General features: G+C 40.4%; 1 protein-coding gene across 3 annotated transcripts in view; it reads left to right on the forward strand.

Moving 5' to 3' along the window:
• Positions 1 to 17,540, forward strand: part of CERS6 (ceramide synthase 6) — a 308,139-nt gene that overhangs the window by 283,211 nt on the left and 7,388 nt on the right. The window contains exons 9-10 of one of the 3 annotated variants that reach the window (XM_057744992.1): positions 15,520 to 15,676; positions 16,249 to 16,272. The exons of 1 other annotated variant lie outside the window; for it this stretch is intronic. In XM_057744992.1, the coding sequence (XP_057600975.1) occupies positions 15,520 to 15,676; positions 16,249 to 16,272 (181 nt within the window). The remainder of the gene's footprint in view (positions 1 to 15,519; positions 15,677 to 16,248; positions 16,273 to 17,540) is intronic. One more of the 3 variants, XM_057744993.1, reaches the window with a different exon arrangement.

Raw genomic sequence — 17,540 nt, forward strand, 5'->3', positions numbered from 1 at the left:
GTGTGTGTGTGTTATATACTACATCTTCTTTATCCATTCAACTATTGATGGACACTTAGATTGCTTCCATTTTGCATGTATCTTTTCAAAATAGTGTTTTCATGTTCTTTGGGTAAATACCCAGGAGTGGAATAGCTGAGTCATATGGTAGCTGTATTCTTAATATTTTGAGGAATATCCATCCTGCTTTCCATAGTGGCTGCACCAATTTATAGTCCCATCAACAGTGTGCAAGGGTTTCCTTTCCTCCACCTCCTCTCCAACATTTGTCATTCCTTGTCTTCTTTCATGATAACCATTACAGCTGTGAGGTGCTAATTCACTGTGGTTTTGATTTGCATTTCCCTGATGATGAGTGATGTTGAACATCTTTTCATGTGCCTGTTGGCCATCTGTATGTCTTCTTTGGAAAAAATGTCTATTCAGATGCTCTCCCTACTTTTTAATTGGGTTGTTTGTTTTGTTGTTGTTGAGTTATATGAGGTCTTTATGCAGTTTGGATATTAACCCCTTACCAAGTGTAAGGTTTGCAGACATCTTCTCCCACTCAGTAGGTTGCGTTTTCCTTCTGATTTTATTGCAGTCTTTGTTTTAAAGTCTGTTTTGTCTGATATCCTTTTTCATCCCTTCATCTTCAGTCTCTGTGTGTACTTGCTTCTGAAGTGAATCTCTTGTAGACAGCTTATAGCTCGGTCTTCTTTTATCCATTCGGCTACTCTATGCCTTTTGATTTGATTGTTTAAACGTTATCTCTTTTCATTTAATTTGTTAGTTTGAACATGTTCAAACCCACAGAGAATTTGAAACAAGTATACAGTGAATACTCATATACTCCCACCTGCATTCATCAACTGTTACCCCTTGCAGTACCCCCACTGCATTTCTTTTACACACGTGCATTTCTCTTACATTTGCCCAATCGTCTGAAAGTGGGTTGCAGGTGCCATGACACAACATCCCCAAAACGTTGACGTGCATAGCTCTTGTTTTAATTTTGTGTTCAGCGGATGATAAGCACAGTGGAGCATGTCATCCATGTTTTCGTACGTCATTCATATTCGTGTTTCTTCTATGACGTGTCTGTTCCCTACTTTTCCACTGAGGATGTAGCACTTCCCTCATCAACATCTATGATGTATGTGAGTGACAGCTGCACCAGATGTTACCCAAGTGCCCCACAGACCGCCTAACAAGGTGCTAGGCCTGGGACCCTCAGATGGCCAATGGTGCATAAGAAATTTCCTCTGTGATTTAAGGTATGGCCTTGGTATTTCTTTTCTGTCGGTGAGAGAGGTCTTATATTCAGCTCATTGACTGTAAACATTCTATTCATGACCAGGGACTATGGAAAGGAGTAATTGAGGTTGAATGGATAAGCACAGTTAAACACACTATAGCTAGTAGGAGCAGAGAGACTGTCTTGTCCTGTCAGTTAAATTGTTTTTTTGCTTTTTAGGTGAAGCCCCCAGGACACTCTGCATACTATCTTTTAAGTATTCAAAGATGAGTTTTAGCGAATAAAACCACTCTCTCGAGGGCCACTATCTTGATATGTTTGCAGTTGGAATTTCTGCAAAAGAACTCTTTGCTCTCTAGTTCCTGAGTCTGCACACCCTGGCTGAGCGGCCGTCCTGGGACCACCTGAGTCAAATGGCAGGGGGCTGGGGGGGGCGTGGGTAGGGGTAGTGGGGGTGCCTCTGGATTTCAGCCTTTGCTCTCTCCAAGACAGGGTTTGTATTTCTTTCTTCCTCAGTAAATTGCTAGAATATGCAACCTGCGTGGAGTTTGCCAGCACGTAGATCACAGCCGGCAGATTCCCCGCTTGGTAGTTACAGGGGGAAGAAGCTTTCGCGTTTCGGGTCCTGAGCTTCGCACGGCCACTTCCCTCTCCTGAGTTCCAGGGCACAGCTATTTGCCTTGAGGCTCTCTTTTTTATTAGTGTAACATTTAATCCCAGAAATGGGGTGGTGGTAAATGCCACGCTGAGTTTGTGCAAGGCCTGGTCCTGATTCAAGATACAGACACGCGCAGTGCCTCAGGGAAGTGGGTCTCCTGTCTTCTCCTCCCCTCTGCCCGTTTCCCAGCGCCAAGTCCCCTTCTCTCTCATTCCCTTTCCCTATCCTCGTTTCCATTTCTTCCTGTCTCCAAGACAAGATTTTCAGGATTACACCCATAGTTTCTGGAAGTGCTCTCATATTTTGCAAAACACATTTCTTTCACAGAATCATGAAATAAGAAAGCAACAGAGAGTGCAGAGATCAGGCTGGTTTCACAGTTCTTAGGCCAGTTATTATTTTTTCATCTTTATTGGAATATAATTGTTTTACAGTATGACGTTAGTTTCTGCTGTACAGCAAAGTGAATCAGCTGTATGTATACATATATCCTCACAGCCCCTCCCTCTTGAGCCTCCCTCCCACCCTCCCTGTCCCACCCCTTTAGGTCTTCACAAAGCATCGAGTTGGTCTCCCTGTGCTCTGTAGCAGCTTCCCACTAGCCATCTATTTTACATTTGGTAGTGTGTATATGTCGATGCTACTCTCTCACTACGTCCCAGCTTCCCCACACTATTCCCCCCACCCCGGCCCCCGTGTCCTCAAGTCCATTCTCTACGTCTGCATCTCTGTTCCTGCCCTGCCGCTAGGTTCATCAGTACCGTTTTTTAGGTTGCATATATATGCGTTAGCACACGGCATTTATTTTTCTCTTTCCGATTTATTTCACTCTGTATGACAGACTCTAAGTCCATCCACCTCACTACAAATAACTCAGTTTCATTCCTTTTTAGGCCAGTTATTAAGTTCTAACAGAAGCAGGGAACTCTGATGAAAACAGCTCCAAATATGCCAACAAACCCCCATTCCAAGGACAAAAGTGATCAAATGTGCTTCTGGTGTGTGTTTAAGTTGGCCTCTCTACCATCACAGAATCTCCACACTCTACCGTCTCAGAATGAACCTAGAGAACTGCTTTCTCTGTTCAGAGGGAATAAAAGCATCTGTCTTTGGAGGCAGTGCTGTGAACAGGCCTATCCCTGAGAGGCAGGGACGTCACCACCCCGGAATGCCCTGCCCTGCACAAAACGTGCCAGCCCGAGGGGACAGACGGCAACAGCCGGTGCGGCCACAGACAGGCTGGTCAGTCACTGCCTCCTTGTCTGGAGCAGGAAGCCGGGACTTTGAGGAGAACTGCACGTGGCCAAGCCAGGCTGCCTCTCTGCAGTCCTGAGACTTAGTGGAGGGGGCTTTTGGGAACTCCATCCAGTTCTGCAAAAACCTGTTGCCCTCTTTGCCCTAGTGAAGACCTTTAGAGGCTTTTGTTAGCACTTAGCTGTCTATTATCATTCTCCTACGGTTTCCTTAAATTTTAACTTAAATGGATATTTATTTATGAGATTATATACATGTTATAGTTAAGTATTCATTACAGAAATTTTATGGAATATAAAACACCACAAAGAAGAAAAAAAAAAATACCAGTCCTATGTTTCTGAACTAACCACTGTTCATAATTTGTTTCTAACATTTTATATGCTCAAAATGGCATCTTTTTCTTCACCAATATGGGATCATTCTGCACATACTGTTTTATAGCCTTGGTTTTCTCATCTAACATTGTACTATAAGCATTTTTCCTTTTCATTAAGTATTCTCCTATGACATCATTTTATTGGCTACAGAGTATTGCATCTTATGAGGTCATTGTTTATTTATCAGAAGCCTCTTTTTAAACATTATCTAGGATGCTTCAAGTAGTGTGCTACTATAAATAATATTTAAATGAACATCCTTATGGCTAAATCTTACTAATCCCTGAAATTCTTCCTTAGGACAAAAGTTTGGAAACAGAGTCACAGACTCAATAGATATGCACATTTTGATACATGTAGTAACATTACCCACTAAATGAAATATGCCAAGTTATATTCGAACCCCAGCTCCCCAATGAGGCTATGAGTTCTGTGAGGCCCACCCACTAATATGTTTATTTCATGCAGATTTAATTAGTTAACACATGTAACGCCTGAGCCCAGTGCCCGACACATCGTTTATGCTCAATAAATATTAGCTCGTGTAAGTATCCTACTATATGGGGATTCTACTGTGTGAAGCGTTGAAAGGATTAAGTAAGACAATGTATACGTGTTTGGGCCAGTGCCCAACACATACTAATTATTCAATAAAGAGCAGTTACTGAGATCCAAACAAGTCTGTTTTAGGGGCATGTTGGCCACAAAGAGGTAGGCAGAGGATTGAAAGCAAGTGTGTTGCTGTTTGCAGATGACTTGATACGATACATAGAAAATCCTAAAGATGCCACCAGAAAACTACTCGAGCTAATCAATGAATTTGGTAAAGTTACAGGATACAGAATTAACACACAGAAATCTCTTGCATTTCCAACAATGAAAGATCAGAAAGGGAAATTAACGAAACAATCCCATTCACCATTGCAACCGAAAGAATAAAATACCTAGGAATAAACCTAACCAAGGAGGTAAAAGACCTATACTCAGAAAACTATAAGACACTAATGAAAGAAATCAAAAATGACACAAACAGATGGAGGGACATACCATTCTTGGATTGGAAGAATCAACATAGTGAAAATGATTATATTACCAAAAGCAGTTTACAGATTCAATGCAATCCCGATCAAATTACCAATGGCATTTTTCACAGAACTAGAACAAGAAATTTTACAATTTGTATGGAAACGCAAAAGACCCTGAATAGCCAAAACAATCTTGAGAAGGAAAGATGGAGTTGGTGGAATCAGGCTTCCCGACTTCAGGCTATACTACAAGGCTACTACAGTGATCAAGACAGTATGGTACTGGCACAAAAACAGAAATATAGATCAATGGAACAGGATAGAAAGCCCAGAGATAAACTATGGTCAACTAATCTATGACAAAGGAGGCAAGGATATGCAATGGAGAAAAGGCAGCCTCTTCAATAAGTGGTGCTGGGAAAACTGGACAGCTACATGTAAAAGAATGAAATTAGAACACTTCCTAATATCATACACAAAAATAAACTCAAAATGAATAAAAGATCTAAATGTAAGGCCAGACACTATAAAACTCCTAGAGGAAAACATTGGAAGAACACTCTTCGACGTAAACAACAGCAAAATCTTTTTTGATCCACCCCCTAGAATAATGGAAATACAAACAAAAATAAATAAGTGGGACCTAATGAAACTTCAAAGCTTCTGCACAGCAAAGGAAACTATAAGCAAGACGAAAAGACAACCCTCAGCATGGGAGAAAATATTTGCAAACGAATCAACAGACAAAGGATTAATCTCCAAAATATATAAACAGTTTATCCAGCTCAATATCAAAAAAACAAACAACCCAATCCAAAAATGGACAGAAGACCTAAACAGGCATTTCTCCAAAGAAGACATACGGATGGCCAAGAGGCACATGAAAAGCTGCTCAACATCACTAATTATTAGAGAAATGCAAGTCAAAACCACAATGAGGTATCACCACACACCGGTCAGAATGGGCATCATCAGAAAATCTACAAACAATAAATGCTGGAGAGGGTGTGGAGAAAAAGGAACGCTCTTGCATTGCTGGTGGGAATGTAAATTGATACAGCCACTATGGAAAACAGTATGGAGTTTCCTTGCAAAACTAAAAATAGAGTTACCATATGGTTCAGCAATCCCACTGCTGGGCATATACCCAGAGAACACCATAATTCAAAAAGACACATGCACTCCAGTGTTCATTGCAGCACTATTTACAATAGCCAGGATGTGGAAGCAACCTAAGTGTCCATCAACAGAAGAATGGATAAAGAAGATGTGGTACATACATACAATGGAATATTACTCAACTGTAAAAAGCAATGAAACTGGGACATTTGTAGAGACATGGATGGACCTAGAGACTGTCATACAGAGTGAAGTGAGTCAGAAAGAGAAAAACAAATATCATATATTAACACATATATGTGGACTATAGAAAAATGGTACAAATGAACTGGTTTGCAAGGCAGAAATAGAGACACAGATGTAGAGAACAAACATATGGACACCAAGTGGGGAAAGCGGGGAGGGTTGGGGGGGAATGAATTGGGAGACTGGGATACCAAATTGTGCACTCTAAATATATGCAGTTTATTGTAAAAAGTAAAAAAATAAAAAGTTAAAAAAAAAAAAAGAAAAGAAAGCAAGCATGTTGGAATCCGGATACAGCCTGAAGGATGTGTTCTAGGACAGAGGAACTCGGGTTAGGAGATCAGGAACACAGAAAGGCAGACCAGGCAGTGGAGGTATGGGAACTCAGGCAGACAGACAGCAAATAGGGCACCAAGAAGGCAATGCTAATTTTGAGAAAAATATCCACCCCAGCCAGGAAGTCACCCGTGACAAACTTCATGTGTCTAAGTCTGGTCAGGCTGTGACCTAAACGTAAAAATAAATGAATTGGTCCCATGTCTTACTCAGATGGGAATTTGACAGAACTGAGATGCCATTGCTAGAGGAAAGACAGATGGTTCCTCGATATTCAAGTTTAGCTTCCTGTCAGGGATAGAGAATTACTCCTATGCCTGCTACAGACTTCGTGAATCTATTGTTTGAGATAATTAGCCAGCCAGGCAGCAAGCTACCCAGAAACCGTCCTTCTAAAAGAGAACTCGCTGACAAACACCAGCGTTGTGGAGAAATCCAAGCTGTGGGTGGGGCCGTCTTGTTAAAAGAAAATTGTGAGCAAGGTTTTCTGCTGTGTAGCATCCTTGACTACCCAATGCTTGACCAAATTGTTCTTTAGGCCTGGAGCTTTTATTACCTTACAAAAAAAAGAAAGAAAAAAACAGGACAAAGAGGGTTGCTTATAACAGTGAATTAATTCCCCAACTCTTAAGTGTCCGTGGTTTCTGGTGAGAGTACATTATAAATGCTGTTCTATCAGCATCTGCTCTACAAGGAGCAAAACATGCAGTGGATTATGGATAAGCTTTAGGTAGAACCTACCTTTCATTTATGTTTTGGGTGGGTCAAATGAAAATAAATGCTGGAGAAACATACATCCTGAAATACACTTGGTCTGTCTGGAAAAGCAAAGTCAAGACCTTTCCAAAGCTCTGAAGTAAAGAACACCTTAATTTTGACTGTAAAACAATTTTTTTTACGTTCTAATCCACCCTCACTGGCATCATGCCACAGTCCTCAGTGTGCAGCCCTGAACCTGGCTCTCTTTGGCTCTCTTTGGATATTTGACATGGGTCTAATTATTGTGGTTGTTATATAGATCATTCCAGAAACACACAACCCAAGGCTCAGATGGAGCTCTCTGGTGGGGGTAGAAGGGGAAGTGGCACTGGCAAAACTTATGGTGACCTGCCGTGGCCTCATCGTAAACATGCACCTGTAACTTCATTCATACAGTGAGAGCTCCCGGGCCTCTGTCATCTTTTAAAAACTCAGCTACTCTTATGTGGTCCTGCCTCTAAATCATTGGAATATTTTTAAAGTAAGATATATGCAGCTAAAAGTAAGAATATTTATCTAACTTTGCATATTAAAGATCATAAACTTTTGAGTTGGCAGTCACGATAAAAATGGGAAAGAAAAAAAAAAGCATTGGTGATAGCTTTGCTGAATGAGACACCAGTGGAGATCTCTTCACCCTGTGCTCTGTGACTAGAAAAGTTCTGGAATCCTGAGGTTTAGGGGGAAAGCACAAGTCATATGATGCTTAGAATATGAATGAGTAAGGCCTTAAATATAGTATTAAAATGAGACTACTCTGAATTTTCTTGGCCTAAAAAAAAGTGGGTAAACTTTTGTGCAGGAATGTATACAGTCCCCCTCCTCCCACGCCCTCATAGCCTGTATGTGCGTATGTCTGTGATCATCGAATTTAAGACGAAGGGCCCATAAAGGGTAAGCATGAGCAAAAGTAACTATAGGGCACAATCAAATTAAATTCTTATGGTTCATTAAACGGCCATTAAAATAACCCACCAGGGCTAAGCTGTTGGGGTGGTAAGTGGTGCATCTTTACATCACCAGTGAATTGCTTGGAGCTTTGCCCTGCAGGCATCGTTCTCGTTGGGAATCACACAGGAAGAAAGAAGCACAGATGGGAGCCTCTTCATTCCATTGTTAGGCAGGATTCTTAGAAAGGAAGGTGTAACCTGAAGATGGAGTGACTTCTATGTTAGGTCCCAGACTGGCAGAAGGTTTTGGCAGAATAGACCTACTCGAGCGCGCTTTGTACATGTGTGATGCGCCATCTAGTGGTTAAGTGAGCCTAACATTAATGAAAAGGAAAATGGTCTTTTTTTTTTTTGACTTTTTTTTGATGCGGACCATTTTTAATGCCTTTATTGAATTTGTTACCATATTGCTTCTGTTTCATGTTTTGGTTTTTTTGGCCACGAGGCATGTGAGATCTTAGCTCCCAACCAAGGATCGGACCCGCACCGCCCTGCGTTAGGAAGGTGAAGTCTTCACCAACTGGACCTCCAGGGAAGTCCCAGGGAAAATAGTCTTTTCTGGTCCCTTATGCCTCCAAACTCTCCACCACTTGACTGGAGCAGCAGGAGGAGGTTTGATGCTGTAGGCTATTTGGGGGAAAGAAAAAATCTATTTTCTTAGAAGCTACACGTTGACCCCAAATTATTGTGTGTGGCGGGAAACACTGGTATGATCGTAATTATGCAAGCCTGAGATTGCAAATTGGCAGTATTTGCCCCACAGAGAACTCTCTTCCATTTTAGTTTATTGAGGTATAAGGCACACAGTGTGGTACACAGGTCTTCATTGTATGGCTTGATACAATTTTACATTTGTAAAAGTTTGCATAAGTGTGATCTGCATAATCACCGACCTGAATCAAGATAGAGAATGTTTCCAGCATCCCAGTAACCGCCCTCCTGCCCTGTCCGCTTAATCATCCCCCAGAGATAACCACTCTTCAGAGCCCTGTCACCATAGATGTGCAATGACGTCATTAAAGTATGCACTCCTAACCCTAACCTCTGGGAAAGGATAAAATCCTGTAGTCACCATGTGAATAGTTTGCCCAAAAGGGGACAGTTTTCTCATCAGAAACATTCTTTGCTAAATAAAGGCACCATTTCCTGGGTTTGCTGTTTTTTCAGAATCCAGGTGGCATAATCTCTGTCTCCTCAGTCTAAATTTCTCGTATATTGTTTTCCTTACCACGCTTCTCACTGAGAGATACATCCATTTGGTGCACTGATTGTTTTTTCCCAAGTGTCTCTGCAGGCAGCCAAGTCAATTTTCAGAGAAATCCCATTACTTTTGAGTGGCATCTCAGAGGTGCCACTGATAGTCATGGCAAAGCCTGTGAATTCTGATGCAGCATTTCAGAAATTAACATGAATATCATGTCACCGGCGAGCGCGTGATGCTCTGTTCATACTAAGCCAGGCGCATTGTAATGGTGAGAAAAGCTCTCAAACTTACAGTTCAGCAAAGGCTAATTTATAATGTGTAGCATCACACAGTCATGGTTGCCATTTCTGCAGCACCGCTTTCTGTTCAAATAAAACTAAATTCCCTCTGAAGGTCAACATGTTTAATATGTCAAGAAGCAGAGCTGGTTCTGAAATAAAATTATTGTGATTATTCCAGAGCTGTCTTGTGCATAGCTGTCTATTTGATTAACGAACAAACACACAGTCAATCACCCATCAGGTCCAGCAAGCCCATTACTTCCAGGTGTTTTGCAAGGTGCTAGAGATAAAAAAGCGTAAGCTGTGTGAGTCCTCCCTCACTGTGGTGAGGTTGAACTTTGTCCCCTGGCCTGCAAACTGGTGCATAAAGAGACAGCTGCGTCTCGGGGTAATAAACAAGGCAGGAGTGTAGACATTATCCTGATTGATTCCTTTTTACAAATACCTTGAATTTTTTTCTAATTATTTGTCCTGGATTTGGAAACGAAAAAAATGTAAAGAAGAAAATACAAATTCCCTAATCCACCAAAGAAGGTCTATAATGGCTTTGATTCCTTCTAAGGAATTATAACTTTTATTTTCCTGTGTGTGTGCAAACGTGTACTTATTTTATGGAGTTGAGTTGACATCATGATTTTTCTCTGTCATGAGAAACTCTTGAAATGTGTTTAATACTTTGAGTGACATCATAATTTCTGGAATAAGATTAAAAACTAATTTTGTAACCAATCCCTATTATTGGAATGTTTGATTGTGTGCTCTTTTTTTAAACAGTTGTAGAGATTTAATGCCTATTATTTAAAATGGAGTCTTTGACTTTCTACCATACTAAGAGCTGGAACTTTCGGAATAGGGTTAAGTAATGAGGGTGATGCTGATTGTTCCAGATTATAAAGACAGTAACTCTGGTGTTTGTTAAATATTATGACCACTGCTGATTTGAGTTGGATAAAAATCACATTAAGTGCTTAGAGTTCTAATTTTTAAACATCAGCAGTGGGGAATTGAACATTGCCAAATGTCTTGCAGTGCAGTTAGAATAATTATGTTTGTACCAATTTGGCCTATGGACATGTGATAATTATATTAATAGATTTCCTAATGTTAGTCCCCTTCCACCAGAATGAATACTACTATGTCATGGAGTTGTATATTTTTAATGAATTGTCAAGTTCAATCCCGTGATATTGATTGTAGGATTTTAACAATGTATTGAGCATTGTTCTTGAGAAACAGTAAGCCTGGCAGGGTTAGAGACACGCTCTGTTGGTCTCATTCTTCTCTGTAAATGCAGGTTGCTGAAATTGGGGGTGGGGAACCTGCTTCTCTATTACTCATTCTCCTTTTTTCTTTACCTCTTATCCCAAATCAAATCAATGCGGTTTTTTTTTCCTTTTGTGAATTCAGAAGCACAGAAGCTGTCTCTCAAAGCACTCATCACACTCATATTAAAACTGTCTGTGTATTTGCTTTCTATTCCTGTGCGAGTGGTCTGTGTCTTACTCCCCCTTAGTCACTGAGTGTTGTCCATCTAACCTCTCCTGTAGTGTCCCGGCAAAGCACTGCAGTGACAGGTGGTGGAAATACACTTTGATGAGTTTTGTCAACCTGCTTAGATCTCTAAACCAGCCCAGCACTAAGCTCAGGAGGAAACCAAGGAAGTGAGAGTAATTCCAAAATTTCGTGGCTGCCATGCTTCCATGTGGCAGCAGGATGAGTCTGGAAGGTGTGAGTCAACTTCTAAAGGCCTAGGAGCAGACACAGCAGGGGTGAAAGCGAAGCACTGAAACCAGCCCTCAAGTATCTGACGGTCGGTTACAGAGGGAAGTGATTCCTTCAGGTACTTTAGTCTATCTCAACTGCAGACTCTTAGAACTAAGTGTATTTGTTATATTCTTTTTATTATTATTTTTTTGAGGTACACCAAGTTCAATCATCTGTATTTATACACATATTCCCGTATTCCCTCCCTCCCTCGACTCCCCCCCACCCTTCCCGTCCCAGTCCTCTAAGGCATCATCCATCCTCGAGTTGAACTCCCTTTGTTATATAGCAACTTCCCACTGGCTATCTATTTTACAGTTGGTAGTATATATATGTCTATGCTACTCTCTCACTTCGTCTCAGCTTCCCCTTCACCCCCTGACCTCCCAAACCTCGAGTTCTCCAGTCCATTCTCTGCATCTGCGTCCTTGTTCTTGTCTTGTCACTGAGTTCATCAGTACCATTTTTAGATTCCGTATATATGAGTTAGCATACAATATTTGTCTTTCTCTTTCTGACTTACTTCACTCTGTATGACAGACTCTAGGTCTATCCACCTCATAACATATAGCTCCATCTCATCCCTTTTTATAGCTGAGTAATATTCCATTGTGTATATATGCCACATCTTCTTTATCCATTCATCTGTTGATGGGCATTTAGGTTGCTTCCATGTCCTGGCTATTGTAAATAGTGCTGCAATAAACATTATGGTACATGTTTCTTTTCAGATTATGGCTTTCTTTGGGTATATGCCCAGGAGTGGGATTACTGGATCATATGGTAGTTCTATTTTTAGTTTTTTAAGGAACCTCCAAACTGTTTTCCATAGTGGCTGTACCAGCTTACAGTCCCACCAACAGTGCAGGAGAGTTCCCTTTTCTCCACACCCTCTCCAGCATTTGTTGTTTCCAGATTTTGTGATGATGCCCATTCTGACCTGTGTGAGGTGATACCTCATTGTGGCTTTGACTTGCATTTCTCTGATGATGAGTGATGTTGAGCATCTTTTCATGTGTGTGTTGGCCATCTGTATGTCTTCTTTGGAGAAATGTCTATTTAGGTCTTCTGCCCATTTGTGGATTGGGTTATTTGCTTTTCTGGTATTAAGCTGCATGAGCTGCTTGTATATTTTGGAGGTTAATCCTTTGTCCATTGTTTCATAGGCAACTATTTTTTCCCATTCTGAGGGTTGCCTTCTAGTCTTGTTTATGGTTTCTTTTGCTGTGCAAAAGCTTTTAAGTTTCATGAGGTCCCATTTGCTTATTCTTGATTTTATTTCCCTGATTCTAGGAGGTGGGTCAAAAAGGATGTTGCTTTGATGGATGTCATAGAGTGTTCTGCCTATGTTTTCCTCGAGGAGTTTTATAGTGTCTGGCCTTCCATGTAGGTCTTTAATCCATTTGGAGTTTATGTTTGTGTATGGTGTTAGGAGGTGTTCTACTTTCATTCTTTTACATGTAGCTGTCCAATTTTCCCAGCACCACTTATTGAAGAGGCTGTCTTTTTTCCATTGTATATTCGTGCCTCCTTTGTCAAAGATAAGGTGCCCATATGTGTTTGGGCTTACTTCTGAGTTCTCTGTTCTATTCCATTGATCTTCCTTTCTGTTTTTGTGCCAGTACCATACTGTCTTGATCACTATGGCCTTGTAGTATAGTTTGAAGTCAGGAAGCCTGATTCCACCAACTCCATTTTTCCTTCTCAAGATAGCTTTGGCTATTCGGGGTTTTTGCGTTTCCATACAAATCGTAAGATTTCTTGCTCTAGTTCTGTGAAAAATGCCATTGGTCATTTGATCGGGATTGCATTGAATCTGTACATTGCTTTGGGTAGTACAGTCCTTTTCACGATGTTGATTCTTCCAATCCAGGAACATGGTATGTCCCTCCATCTGTTTGTGTCGTCTTTGATTTCTTTCATCAGTGTCTTAAAGTTTTCTGCATACAGATCTTTTGCCCCCTTAGGCAGGTTTATTCCTAGGTATTTTATTCTTTTGGTTGCAATGGTGAATGGGAGAGTTTCCTTAATTTCTCTTTCTGCTCTTCCGTTGTTAGTGTATAGGAATGCAAGAGATTTCTGTGCATTAATTTTGTATCCTGCTACTTTACTAAACTCATCAATTAGTGCTAGCAGTTTTCTGGTAGAGTCTTTAGGGTTTTCTATATATACTATCATGTCATCTGCAAAGAGTGACAGTTTTACTTCTTCTTTTCCAATTTGGATTCCTTTGATTTCTTTTTCTTCTCCGATTGCTGTGGCTAAAACATCCAAAACTACGTTGAATAATAATGATGAGAGTGGACACCCTTGTCTTGTTCCTGTTCTTAGAGGGAATTCTTTCAGTGTTTCCCCATTGAGAACGATGTTGGCTTTTGGTTTCTCATATATGGCTTTTCTTATGTTGAGGTAATTTCCTTCTATGCCCATTTTCTGGAGAGCTTTTATCATAAATGGATGTTGAACTTTGTCAAAAGCTTTTTCTGCATCTATTGAGATGATCATATGGTTTTTATCCTTCAATTTGTGATATGATGTATCACGTTGATTGATTTGCGTATATTGAAGAATCCTTGCATTCCAGGGATAAACCCCACTTGATCATGGTGTATGATCTTTTTAATGTGCTGTTGGAGTCTGTTAGCTAGTATATTGTTGAGGATTTTTGCATCTATATTCATCAGTGATATTGGTCTGTAGTTTTCTTTTTTTGTGACATCTTTGCCTGGTTTTGGTATCAGGGTGATGGTGGCCTCGTAGAATGAGTTTGGGAGTGTTCCACCTTCTGTGATATTTTGGAAGAGTTTGAGAAGGATAGGTGTTAGTTCTTCTCTAAATGTTTGATAGAATTCGCCCGTGAATCCATCTGGCCCAGGGCTTTTGTTTGTTGGGAGATTTTTAATCACTGCCTCAATTTCCGTACTTGTGATTGGTCTGTTCATGGTTTCTATTTCTTCCTGGTTCAGTCTTGGAAGATTGTATTTTTCTAAGAATGTATCCATTTCTTCCAGTTCATCCAATTTATTGGTATATAGTTGCTTGTAGTAGTCTCTCATGATGTTTTGTATTTCTGAGGTGTCTGTTGTGACTTCTCCTTTTTCATTTCTAATTCTGTTGATTTGCATCTTCTCCCTTTTTTTCTTGATGAGTCTGGCTAATGGTTTATCAATTTTATTAATCTTCTCAAAGAACCAGCTTTTAGTTTTATTAGTTTTTGCTATGTCTTCCTTCCTTTCTTTTTCATTTATTTCTGCTCTGATCTTTATGATTTCTTTCCTTCTGCTCACTTTGGGGCTTCTTTGTTCTTCTTTTTCTAATTGTTTGAGGTGTGATGTTAGGTTGTTTATTCGATATTTTTCTTGTTTCTTAAGGTAGGACTGTGTTGCTATAAACTTCCCTCTTAGAACTGCTTTTGCTGTGTCCCATAGGTTTCGGGTTGTTGTGTTTTCATTGTCATTTGTTTCTAGATATTTTTTGATTTCCTCTTTGATTTCTTTAATGATTTCTTGGTTGTTTAATATGTTATATTCTAATAATTTTTTTTTTTTTTTTTTTTTTTTTTTGGCACACGGGCTTAGTTGCTCCGTGGCACGTGGGATCTTCCTGGAGCTGGGATCGAACCCGTGATCTCTGCATTGGCAGGCAGATTCTTAACCATTGCACCACCTAGGAAGCCCTATTCTAATAATTTTTAAAAAATCCTTCCAACACTCATCTCAGGATATCAATTCAATAGGATACCTTTCAAGTTGTCAGTTCTTTCCCAGGGGAAGTCTTACATGATCAAGGACTCAGGATGGGCTCCCCTACCAGACTATAAACCACTTGAGGACAGGGATTAGGTCTTAAGTATATTCTAACGTTCCCTGTGAGGGCATATAATTTAAACTTAACTAATGTTTCTGAGATTCATTACTTTTTTTTTTTCTGCTATGTAATCTTATTAAATGGTGTTCCTCATACTTACTTAAAGACCAAAAGCAACTTCAAGGACGATACAGGCCTTTTAACAAGTAGTGAGAAATAGAATCAATCAAAAAACGTGATGAAAATTAATGGAAGAAATGACAGCAGAAGTGAAGGGGAGCAGAAGTACACTATTCAAGCTAGAATCCAAAGGAATGTTATGCCACCAGGGGAATCCTTCAGGTGATGACTCTTCTGCGCACCCAGTCAGCCTTCAGGCCACCCTGGCAGGGAGTGGTCCATGGGTATCACTGACTTCATAGTTCTTTGCAGTAACTAGAGCTCCTTTGAAGGCAGAGTGAAAAGCTGTGTTCAATGATTACTTTCTCCTTTTCCTTAGGGTGTTAAATACCACATTATTTGAAAGTTGGGAGATTGTTGGACCTTACCCTTCCTGGTGGGTTTTTAACCTACTGCTGTTGGTAATACAAGGCTTGAACTGCTTCTGGTCTTACTTGATCGTAAAAATAGCTTGCAAAGCTATTTCAAAAGGCAAGGTAAGATAAAACTCACCCTTTCTAATATGTCCCAGAAAATTATGGTTTCGGGTTCTTCTGAATCAATAAAAATACTATTTATTATTTAGAATTTCATCAAAACTGGTTTTTTTCTCCCTCAAAGTTTAGCATAACCTCTTGGAAACACAAAACAAATTTTCATTTTCTTCTATTTAGCTGTTTTTTTTTACATGTAGCATTGCTTTGCTGAATGACCTGCATTTATAATTTTAGATTCAGTGGAGGTATATTATTGGTTGCATTCCTGCTCTCCCTTTCTCTGTCTCCTTTGGTCCTTCTCTGATGATACTTACACCAAACAGAAATTTAACAATTCTTTTATTTTATGAGAAAGGGTTGCTTGATGCAGTATGACGCAGTGTGACTATGTATGACTTTGCAAGTAAAAATTTAGTTAAACCTCTTCAGTGAAAAATGGGCTCACGAAGCTGATTTGAATAAAGCTTCCCAGGCCCCGAGCCCTCTGTGTAGAGCAGTGACTTTTCTGGAACGTTCTCTGTGGCATTTTCTTACTTTCGTTCTTTGTTCTCTTCCTTCTGCCAACCTGGAAGTCTGGGAAGTGGAACCCTTTACATGTAAGTTTCTCACCCTCTCTCTCTCTCTCCCCATCCTGGGTCCCGCATTAGCCTGTCGGAGGGGAGCTCTGATGCTTTTGTTTCCGTGTATATTGTTCTGTCTAATCCGTTGGCACTGCTGGAGGCTCTAACTGAAGTGTGGCTCCCACCAGCTGTGAGGGATGCTAGGGGCAGCTCAGTTAGTGCCCTTTTGTGTGAACGTGCCTTCTGCTAAATCTTACATGATCCAACAGAGAAGGACATGGATTTCTTTCATTGGTGTTCAACACGTCAACTAAAAAACAGACATAGATCAAGGTGAGGGAGGAGAAACAGAACTCAGCTGGGGAGAGGATCAACACAGTCCAGAAGGGAGGCCGGAGCATCAGCTCTTTGGCAGGCTTGCCCTGGGCCGCTGGACGGCATGTGACCGTTTTGTGAGCCCCCACCGCGGGGGGCTCGGGACATCTAGTCACGTACCGTGAAGCCAGTTCTCGGTATCAGCTCCCACGTAAATCCAAAATATTTTGAGCAATGAATTGTTTAGAAGCAAAAGAATATTTTTTTGCCTGTGACCTCATAGGCTTTAAAATGAGCATGTATTTCTATTTTTAAAAATGCTCCTGTCCTCATTTGGATACAAATTAAATCAACACGCACAGTACTGTGAATATAATGGTAACTGAAGATGCACAGGGGCCGCAGATTAGATTTCTGTCCTTATTGCATTGCAAGTTCCACCAGATGTACTGTCTTCTCTCCAGCTTACTCCTTCAGCTTTATGAGGAGACAATTTTGTTCCAGATCTCAGGCTTCAAAATACCTTAACTGCCTTTGCTGCTCACCTAGGACAGTAAGATTCATCTTGGCCATAGGCTATGGGCTCTGTATTCCTGTGGGTTATTTTGAGATATTCTAAATTGTTCCTCTCCTTGAAGGTAACATAAGTATAGATTTTTTTTGTTCAAATGCAGTTAAAAATAATCTTACTAAGCATGCAAATGTAGATTAATCACTCTCTGAAACTGGAGTTTTCTTTCCTATTAGCAGCTTAATTTATGACTAATAGATTTCTAAATGTAGTGGAGCTTTTATTCTAATGCTCCATTTTTACCTTTATAAGTTAAAGTAGCCTTATAATGTAGTCATTTGGTGTTTCAGTATCTAAATCTTCCTGGAGGTGGTCCTTGTGAATTGTCTCACCTCAAGGGCCATTGGAGTGAGGTCCATTTTTACATATTTACTCAGTCATCTCTGCTTAGGCTGGAGCAGCAGTTCTCAGCTCTTAC

The sequence above is a fragment of the Hippopotamus amphibius genome, chromosome 8 (assembly GCF_030028045.1).
Source record: "Hippopotamus amphibius kiboko isolate mHipAmp2 chromosome 8, mHipAmp2.hap2, whole genome shotgun sequence".
Classification (NCBI taxonomy): domain Eukaryota; kingdom Metazoa; phylum Chordata; class Mammalia; order Artiodactyla; family Hippopotamidae; genus Hippopotamus; species Hippopotamus amphibius.